Source organism: Amblyomma mixtum, chromosome 6 (assembly GCF_055824585.1).
Source record: "Amblyomma mixtum isolate Tamu chromosome 6, ASM5582458v1, whole genome shotgun sequence".
Taxonomy (NCBI): Eukaryota; Metazoa; Arthropoda; class Arachnida; order Ixodida; family Ixodidae; genus Amblyomma; species Amblyomma mixtum.
Window position 1 is genome coordinate 8,850,910 of NC_143017.1, and position 15,545 is coordinate 8,866,454.

At 50.1% G+C, this 15,545-nt stretch overlaps 1 protein-coding gene across 1 annotated transcript in view; it reads left to right on the forward strand.

Annotated features, from left to right (window-relative positions):
- The window catches only part of LOC149338183 (uncharacterized), a 157,330-nt gene extending 150,495 nt beyond the window's left edge, over positions 1 to 6,835 (forward strand). Inside the window, exons 10-12 of the mRNA XM_089550282.1 lie at positions 5,610 to 5,769; positions 6,056 to 6,132; positions 6,721 to 6,835. Of these exons, the coding sequence (XP_089406408.1) occupies positions 5,610 to 5,769; positions 6,056 to 6,132; positions 6,721 to 6,835 (352 nt within the window). The remainder of the gene's footprint in view (positions 1 to 5,609; positions 5,770 to 6,055; positions 6,133 to 6,720) is intronic.
- Positions 6,836 to 15,545: the final 8,710 nt, after the last annotated feature.

Genomic DNA, 15,545 nt, shown 5'->3' on the forward strand with positions numbered 1-15,545 from the left:
ATCGCCCCGCGATTATGCGCATGTGAGCCAGCGTATGCAGAATAACCTGACATTGGTGCCACGACTATGCCCATACCCAGCCAGTTTAATAAGAATGGCCCAACATGCGCACCAACACGCCTAAATGTACGCGTTCCCCCCCACCCCAGCCGCGCATCGAGGCACCCTAGCTTTCGGGGGCCCCCTCCTCCTCTCTGGGCACCTGTACAATACCCCGTCAGAAGACAATGCAGAGCGTGCTTGACTTGATGTGGTATATGTAAGCGCGGCATGTCCGATGCTTAAGATTCCCTACGAAGTACGATGTGCCACTGGGGTATTCATGAAAACGCGGCTATAGAGAAGTGGTCGCAGTGTTAGGGTGCGTTCGTTTTCGGTCACATAATTATATTCAACCTACAGCAACTCTAAAGCCCCTTAATCACCATTTTCCAGAAAAACTTAGCCGTCTTAGCTCCGCGCCTTCAGAGCGGGGATCAAGGTTTTTATTACCAGTTTGTTCCTAGACTGATCTCAGCGTCTTAGGCAGCATGGCTTAATTTTTCAGGTATGAAATGCGCATCAAGTGGTAAATAGGGTAGTCTCAGCTTATTTGTGGTAAAACCCCCTTCGTTCCCAACGTATCATTTTAGTAACAGCGACGGCATGAGCTGTGCTTGCCATTGAGGTAATGGCTGCGTAGCCTTAGGCGGCGGCCAGCGATGTTGACCTGTTATTTTCTGGTGCCGGTTGAAAGCGGTTTTTGTATTGCAGCGCGGCATGCGAAGGATTGCGCGCAGTGTTTGATAAGACGCAGGTGGAGGTGACGAGCCAGCTTTCGATACGCGTCTTTTTCTCTGAGGTAGCTTCTTGCTCGAAAAACGCACCCTTTTCAAACCGGAAGTGTTCTGTGGGGTAATTCGCAGGGTTGCTAGAACAAAAGACGTTTGGTAAGACGGTGCATAGAAATAAGTACTACAATAAATGTACATGCCACACTGCGGTGCTGGTGGCATGTTGGTCTGTACGTTGTGGTGTCAGTCATGCGGAGAATTCTTCCAGCTCTTTGAATCCGTTGTTCACTTTTGCCTCTCTTGATTGATGCAAGCGGTATTTTATCTGAATAGAAGGGCTGTGCGCATACATATTCATTGTTACAATACAAGTAGAAACCGTAAAGAGGCCGTTTTTGTTCCTTGTAACGTAGTTTATGCAATGAGAAAAACTATTTTATGTAATCGTCATGAAACTAAATATTTTTTTAAATGCTAATTTCTGACTTAACTATGAAAGTTTTAACAAACTGAGACCTAGTTTCCAACCATAAAGTACAAAAAAAGGCTATGCTTCATTATGCATATACAAACGGTATGTAACTGTCCAAAGACATCAGTAACTGAAGGAACGCCGCAAGCAATCAGCTTGAATGGAAAAGAACGAAGAATGAAACACAGTGATGCACCTTCCACAAACACGAAAAGGACCCTTTTTCTGCTTTTCTCCACAGCCCTGTCGGAGGAGGATTCGAAGCAACACGTTTCTTTGCCTCCTATAGAACACACCATATTGACAAAAGGCGCCGCTTTTCAAAAATGTTTCCTTGGGGAATAAATCTAACGGCTGCTTATTATTCGATCATTTAGCGTGTTTACATCGCAGTTTTTAGCAAGTTCCCGTCAATGTTTGACGCTGTTGTCCATGAAACAAGTAATTGATAATAACAAAACAAGCGCAAATATAAAAGAAATTGACAAAGATAGCCATTGAAAATAACAGGCACATCATTGGATGCGTCATTGAGTGGTAGTGGTAGGAAAACAGCGGATCAGTCGGGCCAGTGTAGGAGGTGTAATGAAGCAGCCTTGCGAATATGAAGACAACCGCGGACGCTTAGGGCCATCGTTGGAGATGCTATAAACAGATATTGACAAAATGGGCAAAACAATGGACAAGTTGTGCATGCCACTATAGGGACAGTGAAGTCAGCACCAGCCATATTTAGGGCCGCACATAGCAACTCTCAAAATATTGGGCCAACGGCTTGTCCTGCCTGGGTGGTTATCAACAAAGAATGAGAAAGTCGTTTAGGTGCACGGGCAGAAGCGAGACCGAAAAGCGTCATTCTGCGCGAGCAAGACATTCAAAGCGGTCAACTGACAGTGCATGGACATCAGACAAGCAAAAGAATCCGATTACGCTTCTTGGTGATGCAATTTTTCAGCGAAGCTGCTGTGGTACTCGAACCGTGGCGACAGCATATGAACACGCAGTGCCGAATGAAGGCTGCTCTGGGTTTCTACTTCGGAAGCGTCCGCCGCTGATGAACCCCTCCTGAGGCGAAAGGCCAGGACGTTTAGCCTGCTCGCTGCTGAGGTGCCGCGTGCCACGCAGCTTGATTTCTTGGTAGTGCCGTACCGTCGTCCCCCGCATTCCTCCTCGCACTATCTTCGCTAGAGCCGTCTTTTACTACTCGCTGCGCTCAGCGCTCGGTGACACCCACGGCGAGGAATGCCGCTTCACTCAGGGACGGGAGCCTAAGGGGGACGCCCCTCAAAGAGGAGAAAAAAAATGAAATGTTGCAATGAATGCGTGAACAAGGTGTGGATAACCTTTGATGAGGAATTTAAAAGGAGAAGGCCATTGAATGAAATGGTAAAGAATACATTCGATTATCTGATGATCGTTTTTTTTTCGCACCAGTGATGGATCACATGTAGTAATGTTCTTTGGTCTTGTCTGCACAAGAGTGAAGGAACGTTGGCACGCAATGGGAATAGTGGGATATCTGTTTTGAAATCCTATCGAACGGCGCATGCCTTTTGCCCTCCCTAACATGCAGTCCAGTAAGCTCACGCGTTTAGTCGAACACGGCCATTTTGACCGCACTGCAGGCGCACTAACCAGGTGCTTCGCTCACGATGGCACTAGCCGCATATACACCGTAAAACACTGCACAGCAGGCACGCAACAGAAACGGGGTTTGCTTTTGCAAGTCAGGGCAAGAGAGTTAACACGAGTGCGCTGTTTCATCACTCCACCTCTACGCATGTCGCTTTCCGCATATACTTATTAGCGATTAATACGGGTTATTTTTTGTAAACGACCAGTGTGTAGTCAAATTTCGTAACGCGCAACATCTTGGAAGCGAGCCTAACGTATCCACAGTCTTCTGTTAGCTGCTATAGGTAGCGTTGTGTTCGCAAGAGGCACAACTCGGGGAAAGAAAGTGGGTAATATTCGAAGTATTAAAGTGACGTCTAGTGCTCCACTTTACGGTGTTCGCGAAGATTCAGCAATGAAAATAAGCGCAGGGGCGGGAAGCCGAACAGATATTCTTGGATCCTTTCATCTATGATACATGCGCCACAAACTGTTCGCTCCTATATGTGGATGCGATCTTTCTGTAGGTATCGCTGCGCAGCGTAGTCAAGCGCGAATGTCCACCTTGACGTGCGAGCCATAGGTCGCTTTAGATAGCAAACAGAGGTTGAATCAAAAATTGCTCGAGCGCGTGAACTGGCTATCCCAGAGGCCTCGTCACCACGAAAGCGAAAAGCATTCCGTCGGAGTATCACTTTCCACAGCGCCGTTTCTGAGAAAAATGCGTGTGCGAACAGGCCACCACATCAGAAGTCTTGCTACCGCTCCTGTAGTTTGCAGACTTCTCTGACTGCTGTGCATTATTCTCTTAACCTACACCAAGGGAGCAACGAATTAGAGCACATATCATGGTAGGTTTCCCGCAAGGGCAAAGAAATTTAGCATCTATTTCATATAATAAAACTAGAGGGGGCACATAAACTATGCCTGATAAGTAGGACGCGCAAACGTTAAAGGTTTAATGCCAAAGCGAAATTGCTATTGAGGAATTGGCCATTGTCGCATCACATGCATATGTCGCAGAAATTTGTCGTACTACTCCCGGCGGAGTGGTGTAAGAGTTAAAAGATCCGCCACTGTCCTGGCAGGTAGGTTTTCCAAGCAAAGCCTCCTTTGGTGCTTGAGAGGCCCGGGTTGGTATTCCTGGGGAAACTCTGCAGATATCTTCCGGGATTTTCGCTCACGTCTCTGACAACGCAAGGTTTTCTGCTTAACGAGCTCACAACGCCATAGTGGTAAAAAACATCGGTGGTGCAAAGGTGTCATTTTGCGGCAGTAAGCGGTGAAAACATAAAAAAAAAACACGTACCATACCGATACCTTGTGATGTGTGCAGTTTTGGCATTACACTTTAAAACTGAAAACACAGTGGTTCCGAATACAGCTTCCGAAGAGTCTGAAAACTGGCCAGATAACGTTCAAGTTCTCGGCAGGGGCCTATATATCGTATTCTTCGGGAGCTATGCATTTGGAACTTGCGATATGTTAGTACGGAATTCGGCTGTTACAGCTGCTTCAGACCCATCGTTTCTCTTAAAGGAAGCTAAAGGCTTGTAGTGTTCCAGCATCTACTGCAGGGAATTGTAGATGACCGTATCTAGCGATCCTTTAAACCTGCACAAAAGCACGACGACGAAAAAGAAATCAACAAGCTATCATACTTGCTGAGACAAATATGCGACAACATCCAGATTTGCTCTCTTAAGGTGCCACTCTGTAAGAGGGAACGGATATCTGACGTGCGCTCTGCCAGCAAAAGCGCGGCTGCTGCATTGCCCTTGCTGCCACGGTATCTCTGCAATTGTGAAACGAGGTTGAAAGAACTGGACGGGCCTCGGCATAACTGACATCAGAGCGCTTCGAAAGTAGGAGCCGAATAAAACTGGTGCGAGGCGAGCGCTATGACGGAACCGGCATCCGCGTTAACGTGGCCTGAGAAGTAACCAGGGCGCAGTACACAAGCAGAACGTGCACTCCTCGCGTCGGAAATTACGTGCAATGATGTCTTCGCCCACCATAAAAAATTATTCGTTTCTTCATTGGGAGTGGCGCGCATGCCGCTGGGGGGCTGGGGAACTGAAATTACGATGCCGGGCAGCTACTCTGACAAAAGTCATCACAAATGTATAGCAAGAAAACAGGAAATGCAGGACTTCCGTTTTCAAAGACTTGTGGAATCTGCGTTTATTCAATGTCACTTTTAGTGCCAAAGCTCAGCTACATGAAGTCGAACTCGCTCGTCGGGTTTCTATGAAGTTTGGTCTTGATGTTTACCTGAGCCAAACTATAGATACATAAACCAGTGAAATTAATATTGTTGCGACCGGGACTCGAACCCGTGGCGGCGCGAACAGATCCTCGTTGCTGCAACTTCACGAGAGCTGAATGGTATCGGCACAGCCGACCGCACCTCGGTTATGCTGCAACCCTATCTCGTGCTGTGCCCTGAACATCTCCGTCTTCATCAACAGATACTACTATAGGGGTAATATACGCCATCTCGTGCTGGGTATTGGATACTGTCGTCTTAATTACCTAATGCTACTATTGAACTAATATAGCCGCCTTATATTCTGACAAAACACAAAAGCAAAACCTTACCCAACTCGGCTAAACTCAAATTCTAGCGCGTCTACTCAATAAAACTATCCCAAAACCCCATGAACTTTTTTCGCGCTGCTTTCAATTCTTTGAGGACTGATCAGGCAACACTCGAATTTTGTTTTAATACCTTCCACTTTATCCCACAGCTCATGGCCCCACGACATCGCCGGATTCTTCTGGGCCTGTGGAGTCCTCAAGAGTGGAGACACAGAGCTATGGAACCAATACGCCAAGCAGTTTACTAACATTGAATATCATGCATACACGATGCTTGTGCTGACGTCTGACCTTGAGAAAGCATACAAGGTACACCAGTTTGGCATTATAAGAAACATTAGCAAATATTTCAGTGACCGTGTTTAGTATAAATAGGTTAATTCTCACCCGAATGTGTGAAAAATGGGAAGTGCACAGAACTTATTGATTGCTTTAAAACCAATGTACATGCTTGTGCGTACTGCGCCATACCGCTAATTTAAAATAACGTAGTCCCCTGCAGTGCTGGGAAGGATTTCCTCTTATGCTCTGACTTTTATATAAAACCGAACAAAACAACTCTAACAGAAGAAATGTGTCCTCATATTTTCTTTAGAAACGCGTGCAAGAGCTCATAGAAGAGAGGATAAACTCCATCAACTCCACCACTGATCTTCAACCTTCGTCTGACAAGTGAGTGTTAAAACTGTAAAGCTTATATCTCAGCAAATGCCGCTTCCTGAACATGGCCGCCTGCTGGCATTCTCGAGGATACAGGTAAATGTTTAACATTTTTTAAGAAAACGAAGAGAAAAAGCTGAAGTTCTCTAGGAGGAACATGTCAAGCTTGCTTCGCTGTAGGTGCGGATTCATCGAAAGTGTCTAGGTCAGTTTTGGTTGCTCTTCCCCTATCGATTTAATTCTATTTGATCGAAAGAACCGCAAGGAAGCCTAACTAAATCTGCACGATTCTTTCGCCCAGTTTATACACCAAAGAGACGATACAGAGAATTTCACAATGACTCGTGAAACTACCAAATATACTCTTGCATCCCTTCATCCATCAGCAAAGTCATGGCACCAAAGCTGTACCAACGAGAGTTAAGAAACAAACAATGAACACGGTATTTATTCTTTCATTTCACTTTCTACTAAGTGCATCGGTCACTTCAGGCTAAGACGCAGACAAATAAATGCAGGAAAGGGCGGATAGGCATTTTTCATGGCCGCTGTATTTGGCGTCCCAGAAGGGATACAGTAGTGCTTTTTCTCTCCTGACAGGACCTCTGCGGCTGTGCTTTTGGCGAACGTGGCGTGTTTCGTCGGCAGCGCGAAGTGTGCAGAATTCACCGCTGGACTCGAAGGCCTCGTCCTTAACGGCGAGTTCAAAACGTAAGTCTTCTTGTTGCCATAAACGCTGCTTGACGTGCATAGGAGCATAATTTTCATGTTTACTGCTGCTACTTTATTACTACAGCACCTTGTATTGTGACCCGGAAGGATGCCGGGTACTCGGTTTGTTTTTGCCGCACCAACGACATCATGCTATATTAAACCACGAGTGATAAGTGCCACTCTCTACAGCTTTGCGTCTGCTGAAAGTTCTTCGAAAGCAGTCTGTAGGCTCGTCTTAGCTTAGAGGAGCCGTGTGAGTATACGCAGGTTTCTCGTAGCACGTATCTGTCGCAAATTACATGTCAGCATGTCAGCCTGCCTCTCGTGTTATGCCCCATGGAAGAACGTCGATGAGAGAATGTTCTCTAAAATCTGTGTTACATGCCCACAAGGCATGAGTATAAAATCGCAATGCATTTTTAATATTAATTCAGTTCCAGATTCATGTGCGTACCAAAACCCCACATACCTGTTTGCCGCATCATACCTTCAGAAGAGTAGCGTCATGCTAACGCCTGCAAAATTTCACCACGAGTAGAATGCCGGCATGCTGCGCACTAACGCTGAAATTAAAGCGATTGGCACGGCAAGCAAACATAATGAAATCGTTTAGAAATCTGCGCAGCTGCAGCTGCCTTACAGGAGGAAGCCGTCATTATCTGTAGGGAAAGTGTTTTCCTTCGGTAGTAGGCATCTCCGTATTGAAATGAGCTTGGTCCGAAGCTTCGCTTCCAGTCAAAGCTCTGCATTCTTGAAAAGGTGTCTACAGCATCATCCAACTCAGACAATTTCACACGAAGTAGCATTCCAAGTGCATTGTCGAGTATGCAGAAGCGATGAGAACATCAGATGTTAGTGCTCAGCAGAAATGTCCTAGGTCCCTTTTAAAAGATTTTCTCAGTTATGGCATCCACCCGATGATCGTGTCGGAGAAGGAAATGTATATTCTAAGAGAACGCCTCAAGTGCGACGCCACAAACTATAGAATAGTCTCAAGACTAATGATAGAAACGTAAGGCACCAAATATTCAGCCTTTAAAAAAGTTGTAGCCTAGAAAGCCTGGGCTCTAGTTTGAAGAAAGGGGACAGCTCTTGGCTTGAATTGCTTTTCTGGTGGAAACATATGTATTACATACTATCTGTGCCAATGTCCTTGAGCGGCCAATATGGAAACATTTGATCCCAAGTTTCTTGCAAATTTACTTTGATGCGCCTATTAGGGCCCTTGTCGCACGTCAAATATATTGGAAGCTGTAGGTTACTTCCGGAACGAGAACGGAGGAAGCACTTTATGTGCGCTTCGTGCTCTCCGAACCTGGCTCAACACATGCCCCCGGCCGTAGCCGAAAGTGCAATGTAAACTACTTATATTGAAAGAAGCGGGACGAACATATGTAAAATACCTAAAACATGTATTTTTCGTAACCAGTAAAATATGTTGAACAACGTTTCAGGTAAATTTTGAAGCTTTATGCAGAAAAACATTCTAGATAAGCGTTTATAAAACGCTATGCTGGATATCTTTCGACGCTTATAAGGGGAATGTTGTTCCAGGTGGGGTCCGTGTCATCACTTCGAACACTTTAACGTGCGTTCCCAGACACCGTTAGAGCGTGGAAGGGGGTTAAGGTCTCGGTCACAAACGAGACGCCCTCAAGTCAGCGTGACAAGCTGAGCCAGAGAATAGCTACCAAGTAACCAGGGGGTTGGTCGTTCGGTGCTCAGCTTTCGCCGGGCGCAAGCCAGAGAATGGGTCGGAGCCAAATGTTCCCAAAGAAAACAAAGTTTATCCAGCAAAGAGACGATACAGAGGATTTCGCAATGACTTGTATGAGCACATATAATGTGATTTCCTATACAATGCAACTCGCGCAAGGAAACGCTCGAGAGAGATTACAATACAAAATAAATATATTGTTACGTGACGGCAAGCGATGAAGACAGGACTGCGTGACCGATGGCGACAATATGATTTAATGTCTGTGAGCCTAGCACGAGCACTCCTGCCCATGCCACTGCCCGCTGCTTCGTCGTCTTCTAGTCCGTCAGATGACTCGGGGCCGCAGAGCCATCGTCCCGATCGCGCGAATGAGAAGAATGGCACAGACGATGACAAGCAGGACGCGACGATGGGCGTGCCAGTACATATGAGCAGAGAAGAGGAGGTGAAGGGCTTACCGTCACGATGAAAGGGCTGATGAGCGGGTGGAGCCACGTCCGCGAAGACTGAGGAGCCACCGGTTTCCAGAAGTCAACGCCGAGGCCCGTGGACGCACCCAACGGCAGGGGCTGGGGTACTTGTTTCTCGTGTGTGTGTGAATGGTCAATGGGGTATCTGGACAGTGGCGGCGGTCTCGGTTCAGTTGGGTCGGAGGTCGTAGGGTCTCCTAGGTTCTCATGTGGGTTCTCATGTGATCGGTGATTGGGGTGACAGGGATGTTGCGGCGGTCGTTGTGTCGTCGTGTCTGCTGGTCAAGGCTTGGGGCGGGGCGGTGAAGAGCGGCGGTGTCGGGGCATACCTGGCAGACTGGGGAAGTGCTGGGAGGTGCGAAGCCGCGAGCACTCCACAGAAGACCTCGGTGGGCAGCAGGCTCCTAAACTCCGGGACCGGGATGAGGAAGGCACCCAGCACCTCCACCAAATGTTAGGTGACGGCAAGCGATGAAGACAGGACTGCATGACCGATGGCAATGATATGATTTAATGTCTGTGAGCCTAGCACGAGCGCTCCTACTCATGCCACTGCCCGCTTCGTCGTCTTCTAGTCCGTCTTCTAATAGGCACCTAAAGTGCACTAATAAAAGAAAGTCGCAAACAAAGAAAACACAATTTGTTCACTGGGCACTCGGACAGTCTGACGACCAATGGTTCACGACGGAGCCGTCCCGCAGGCTGGCACACGCTGCCTCGTTGGCTCATCGCTGGGTGAGTGGTGTTGTCCCAGGAGTCGCGTGGGCGCGCTTCCCTTAAGCATGAACGGCTGCTTGGGCGGACAGACAGCGGTCATCGCCCTTCATGCATATGCAAGCTCCGTGTACATTCGTTCTTGGCGCCAAGGCAGGCGCGCTGATACACATAGTATAGGGTGTGCTATTTCCATCTCCTTCTCGCCCCGTGTGTGCGTCCCCATTGGTCAGGCGCCGAGACTGGTTTCGAGATGCTTCCAGATCTTCTTTGTGTTGTGCCGCCACCGGCGCACGAGTGGAGAGGAGAGGGCATCACTTAACGTACTCAAGGCTACGCTCTCTGCGTCAGCATTGAGAAGAAACTACTCCAACATTATGGAAGATTCGACGACATGCGCTGACGTAATTCCCTTGGCCCCGCACCGCCGCATGGTGGAGACGGCTGCAACACAAACAGGGTAAGGCGCTTTCCAGGGTTTTCATCTCGCTGGTTCTAAGAGCGTGTGCTGGCGAGGTCGCTTTCGTGCGGCGCTGGTGTTTTCTTCGAAAATTCGCCGAATATTGCGACACTGTCCTTTCCTTTATGATTTTTGTGCAACAACATCCACAAGACAAAAAAAATCGTGGTCACGTGATGCGCTCACAAACAAACTCGCGAATGGCGCCGGTGGCGGCACAACACAAGGAAGATCTGGAAGCATCTCGAAACCAGTCTCTGCGCCTGACCAATGGGGACGCACACGTGGGGCGAGAAGGAGATGGAAATAGCACAGCTTATACTGTGTGTATGCGCGCGCCATTAACACAACACACCAAATGAGGGACACAAATTCCAGGCATGCTTGCGCCTTTGTTTGCACTTTCGGCCGACTCGGTTCACTCCGATGTTTATTTCAATCACCTTAAAAGTCTAAGCCACTGTATGTAAGCCACTGTATGTAACAGTCTCGCGTCCGCGCCGGCGAAGATCAGGAGACGACATCAGCGGTTCCACCACGTAATTAACAGGCGAGGTGCGTTCCACAACTCGGTAAGGGCCGTGAAACTTTGAAAGAAGTTTCGAGGAGAGGCCCGGAGTACTGGATGGAATCCAGAGCCACACGAGGCTACCAGAAGAAAAGTGCGGGGACGTGTGATGGCTGTCGTGGCGGGATTTCCGACGGTATTGGGCCTCAGTTGTGAGAGAACGGGCGATTTGGCGACACTCTTCTGCGTGTCGTGCAGCTTGCGAAATAGGAGTACACTCAGATGCGTCAGGCTGGTATGGGAGAATGGTATCGAGTGGAGCAGAAGGATGACGGCCGTAAAGAAGATAGAACGGGGAGAAGCCCGTAGTCGACTGCGTTGCGGTGTTGTAGGCGTACGTCACATACGGAAGGACGAGATCCCAATTGGAATGGTCTGATGAGACATATATAGAGAGCATATCGCCGAGGGTACGGTTAAATCTTTCTGTAAGGCCGTTAGTTTGCGGGTGATAGGCAGAGCTTGTTCGGTGAATGATGTTGCACTGGCGGAGCAAGGCTTCGACAACTTCCGATAAGAAAACGCGGCCTCTGTCACTCAGCAGTTCGCGCGGTGCGCCGTGGCGAAGAATGAACCGTCGCAAAATGAAGGAGGCTACGTCAGACGCTGAAGCGGATTCAAGGGCGGCGGTTTCTGCATACCGCGTCAAGTGGTCAACGGCGACGATAGCCCAACGGTTACCGGCTGCAGTGTAGGGAAGAGGTCCATACAAATCAATGCCTACGCGGTCGAATGGGCGCGGTGGGCAAGGCAGCGGCTGCAACTCGCCTGCAGAACGGTGAGCAGGGGGCTTGCGACGTTGGCAGGGCAGGCATGAGCGGATGTGCTCAAGGATGAAGTTATACATTCCGCGCCAGTAGTAACGCAGCCGGATCCGATTGTATGTTTTGAAGACTCCTGCGTGTCCGCATTGTGGGTCAGCGTGGAAATAGTCACAGACTTGCGAGCGGAGATGGCGAGGAACAACTAATAACCACTTGCGACCATCTGCGCTGTAGTTGCGGCGGTAAAGGAGATTGTCACGAATGGCGAAGTGAGGAGCTTGGCGACGGAGAGCGCGTGATGGAGAAGCCGCCGTAGGGTTAGAGAGGAAATCAAGCAGAGACGCAATCCAAGGGTTCATGCGCTGCGCTGAAGGCATGTCGGCGATGTGAAGCAACGGAGGGGAGTCTTCGAGTGTTGAAAGGCCGGCGAGCTCAACCGGAAGGGGGCAGCGAGAAAGGGCGTCGGCATCTTGGTGCTTGCGTCCGGTGCGATAAACTACGCGGGCGTCGTATTCCTGCATACGAAGAGCCCATCTTGCGAGGCGGCCGGAGGGGTCTTTCAGGGAGGATAACCAGCAAAGCCCATGATGTTCCGTCACGACGTCACATGGACGGCCATAGAGATAAGGGCGGAATTTGGTAAGAGCCCAAACGATAGCCAAACACTCTTTTTCCGTTACTGAGTAATTGAACTCTGCCTTCGTCAGGGTGCGGCTTGCATAGGCGACAACGTACTCAGCAAAGCCAGGTTTGCGCTGCGCGAGTACAGCCCCGAGACCAACACCACTGGCGTCGGTGTGGACCTCGGTAGAAGCCGTCGGGTCGAAATGGCGCAGGATAGGTGGTGCGGTGAGGATGCGGCGTAAGGTATAAAACGCGTTGTCGCATGCGGGTGACCACTGTGAAAAGTCGGAGCTGCTGGATAGGAGTTGTGTTAAAGGGGCAGCAATCGATGCAAAGTTTCGAATAAATCTTCGAAAGTAGGAACACAGGCCAAGGAAGCTGCGCAGTTCTTTGACAAATGTAGGCTTGGGAAAAGCAGCGACGGCACGAAGTTTGGCTGGGTCTAGAGAAACGCCTTCCTTGGAGACAACGTGCCCTAAGATAGTGAGTTTACGAGCGGCAAAACGGCATTTCTTCAAGTGTAGCTGCAAACCGGCGTCGGAAAGGCAGGTCAAGACGTGCCTCAGGCGATGGAGGTGGGTGTCAAAACCCGCAGAAAAGACGACGATGTCGTCGAGGTAGCAGAGGCATACCTTCCATTTTAATCCCCGCAAAATGGTGTCCATCATCCTCTCAAATGTTGCAGGCGCATTACAAAGGCCGAATGGCATAACTGTAAATTCGTATAAGCCGTCGGCGGTTACAAAAGCGGTTTTGGGGCGATCGGCCGCTTCCATGGGGACCTGCCAATATCCGGAACGAAGATCGAGGGAAGAAAATAGTTCGGCCCCTTGCAAACAGTCCAAAGCGTCATCGATGCGCGGAAGAGGGTAGACATCCTTCCGCGTAATCTTATTAAGGCGGCGGTAGTCGACACAAAATCGGATGGAGCCGTCTTTCTTCTTGACCAGCACAACAGGTGAAGCCCAAGGGCTACTGGAGGGCCGGATCACGCCGTCTTGGAGCATTTTATCAACTTGCTCTTCGATAGCATGGCGCTCGGTGGCAGATACACGATAGGGGCGCTGCCGCACTGGTGCGTGGTTGCCGGTATCGACACGATGCGTGACCGTTGAAGTTTGGCCCATGGAACTCCGATGGCAGTCGAAGGAGGAGCGAAACTGGTAAAGGAGGTTAAGAAGCTGCGTCCGTTGCGGGGAAGGAAGATCGGTGGCGATAGAGCGAAGGAAGAGGTCTGTAGCGGAGGAATCAGGCGCAGAAGATGGAGGGCTGAGCGCAGTCATGGCTAGATGAGGCGAATCGGCGGGGTCCTCGCAGTTGAGAATGGACGCAATAGATTGTACACTGCCGAGACATTCGCCATGGCGCAAAGCAGTAGGAAAGGAAAACGGGTTAGAGACCCATAGCACGGAGAGGCCAGCAGAAATAGTGAGCACGGCGTAGGGCAGCGGGAGGGACTTGCGGCGCAGGAAAGTGCAGGCCGGCGTGAAGAGAACAACGTCATCACAAACAGAGTCACAAGAGATGCTTACAAGCGCAGCGGAGCTGGGAGGAAGGACGATGTCTTCGGTGACGACGGCTTTAGCGCACGGAACAGAAGGAGCAGCGTCTGGCGAGACATTAGGCAAAGCGGAGAACCCAACTTCTGCGCGAGCGCAGTCGATGACAGCTTCGTGACGCGACAGGAAATCCCACCCTAAAATTAAAGAATGTGAGCAAGAAGGCAGCACGACGAACTCGATGTAGTATAATGTGTCCTGGATTCGAACTCGAGCGGTGCATGCTGCTAACGGCGTAATCGGCTGTGCGCTGGCCGTGCGCAGTGTGAGTCCCGAAACTGGCGTCTTAACTTTCTTTAAAGAAGTACATAACTTTTCGTCCATTACCAAAATCGCTGCACCGGTGTCGATCAGAGCCATCACAGACACGCCCTCAACAAAAACATCAATAAGGTTCGCAGGTGATCGATGAGGTCTTTGAAATTTCGACGGGGGCGCAGTTCTTGCCTCCGGAACTGCGGCGCCTAGTTTTCCTGCTGAGGAGAATTAGGGCGACGTCGCATGGGGGAGATAGAGCGGCGTCGTGGCGAAGGGGAGCGGCGGCTGGAGAGGGCTGAACGATCAGGGGAGAAAGGACGACTTGGCGTTTGGTCGACAGCCTCAGAATATTGACGGGTTGGAGCCCAGTACCCCGACGATTGCGCGCGTGGTGCTGGCGCTTGTAGATGGCGACGGCAGTAGCGCGCGACGTGGCCAGGCACTCCGCAAGTGTAGCATACAGGACGGTTGTCACTCGTGCGCCACGGATTGCTTGCTCTTCGAGCTGGTCGCAGGGCAGGTGAAGACGCTTGCACAGGTACGTACATTGTAGGATAGGACGACGGCGGGGGCTGTACTAGAACGTCGGCGTAAGTCCGAGGACCGGCTACAGGTCTTGGGGCGACGTCGGCGCAAGGCATGGGACTGGTGACCGACCTTGGAGCAGCATCGGCGTAAATCAATGGTGCGGCGACAGGTGGCGACCTGGTCTTGTATGGCCTGTCGAAGAGCCGGGGCCAAATAAGGCGGCGCCTGTTGAGGGCCAGGCAGAGGAGAAAGTTGCCGAGCTACCTCTTCACGGACGAAATCTTTGATTTGCTGCAGCATAGAGGTGTTGTCAGCTGCGGGCGCCAGTCCAGAAAGCGATTCAACCTGGGCTTGGTGTTGCCGCGTCAATAACCGCTGTTTGCGCAGCTCCTCGAAGCTCTGGCAGAGCGTGAACACATCCTTAACGGTGCGCAAGTCGCGGGCTAATAGCATCTGAAAGGCATCATCGTCGATACCTTTCAAGATGTGTTTTATCTTGTCGGCTTCGGACATGTTCGCATTGACACGTTTGCATAAGTCAATGACTTCTTCTATATAGCTGGTGAGGCTCTCGCCGACGTGCTGCGAGCGTTCACGCAAACGCTGTTCAGCCCGAAGTTTCCGGACAGTGGGGCGACCAAAGACTCCGGCAAGCTTCGTTTTGAAGGCCGCCCATGTTCGGATGTCTCCCTCATGATTCCGATACCAGAGGTTAGCGACCCCCGTTAGATAAAAAATTACGTTGTTCAGCTTCGTATCGTCGTCCCATCTATTGTAGAGGCTCACCCGTTCGTCGGCTCCGCTGAAGATTGCCGGATCTCGCTGGCGAAGGGAGCCGGCGCAGATGAGAGCTGGTCCCGTTTGCACAGATTGGTTTTGGGCGTCTTCTGGCATTTCAAGCGTGGGAAGAGTGCGGTTACGCAGCTCCACGATGGAGATTTCTACCCAGCACCTCCACCAAATTTAAGATGGGTACTGGGATGGTTAGAGGTACTGGGCGCCGGCGGTAGACACAGAGACACAGGCCTCGTAGACACAGAGGTCGA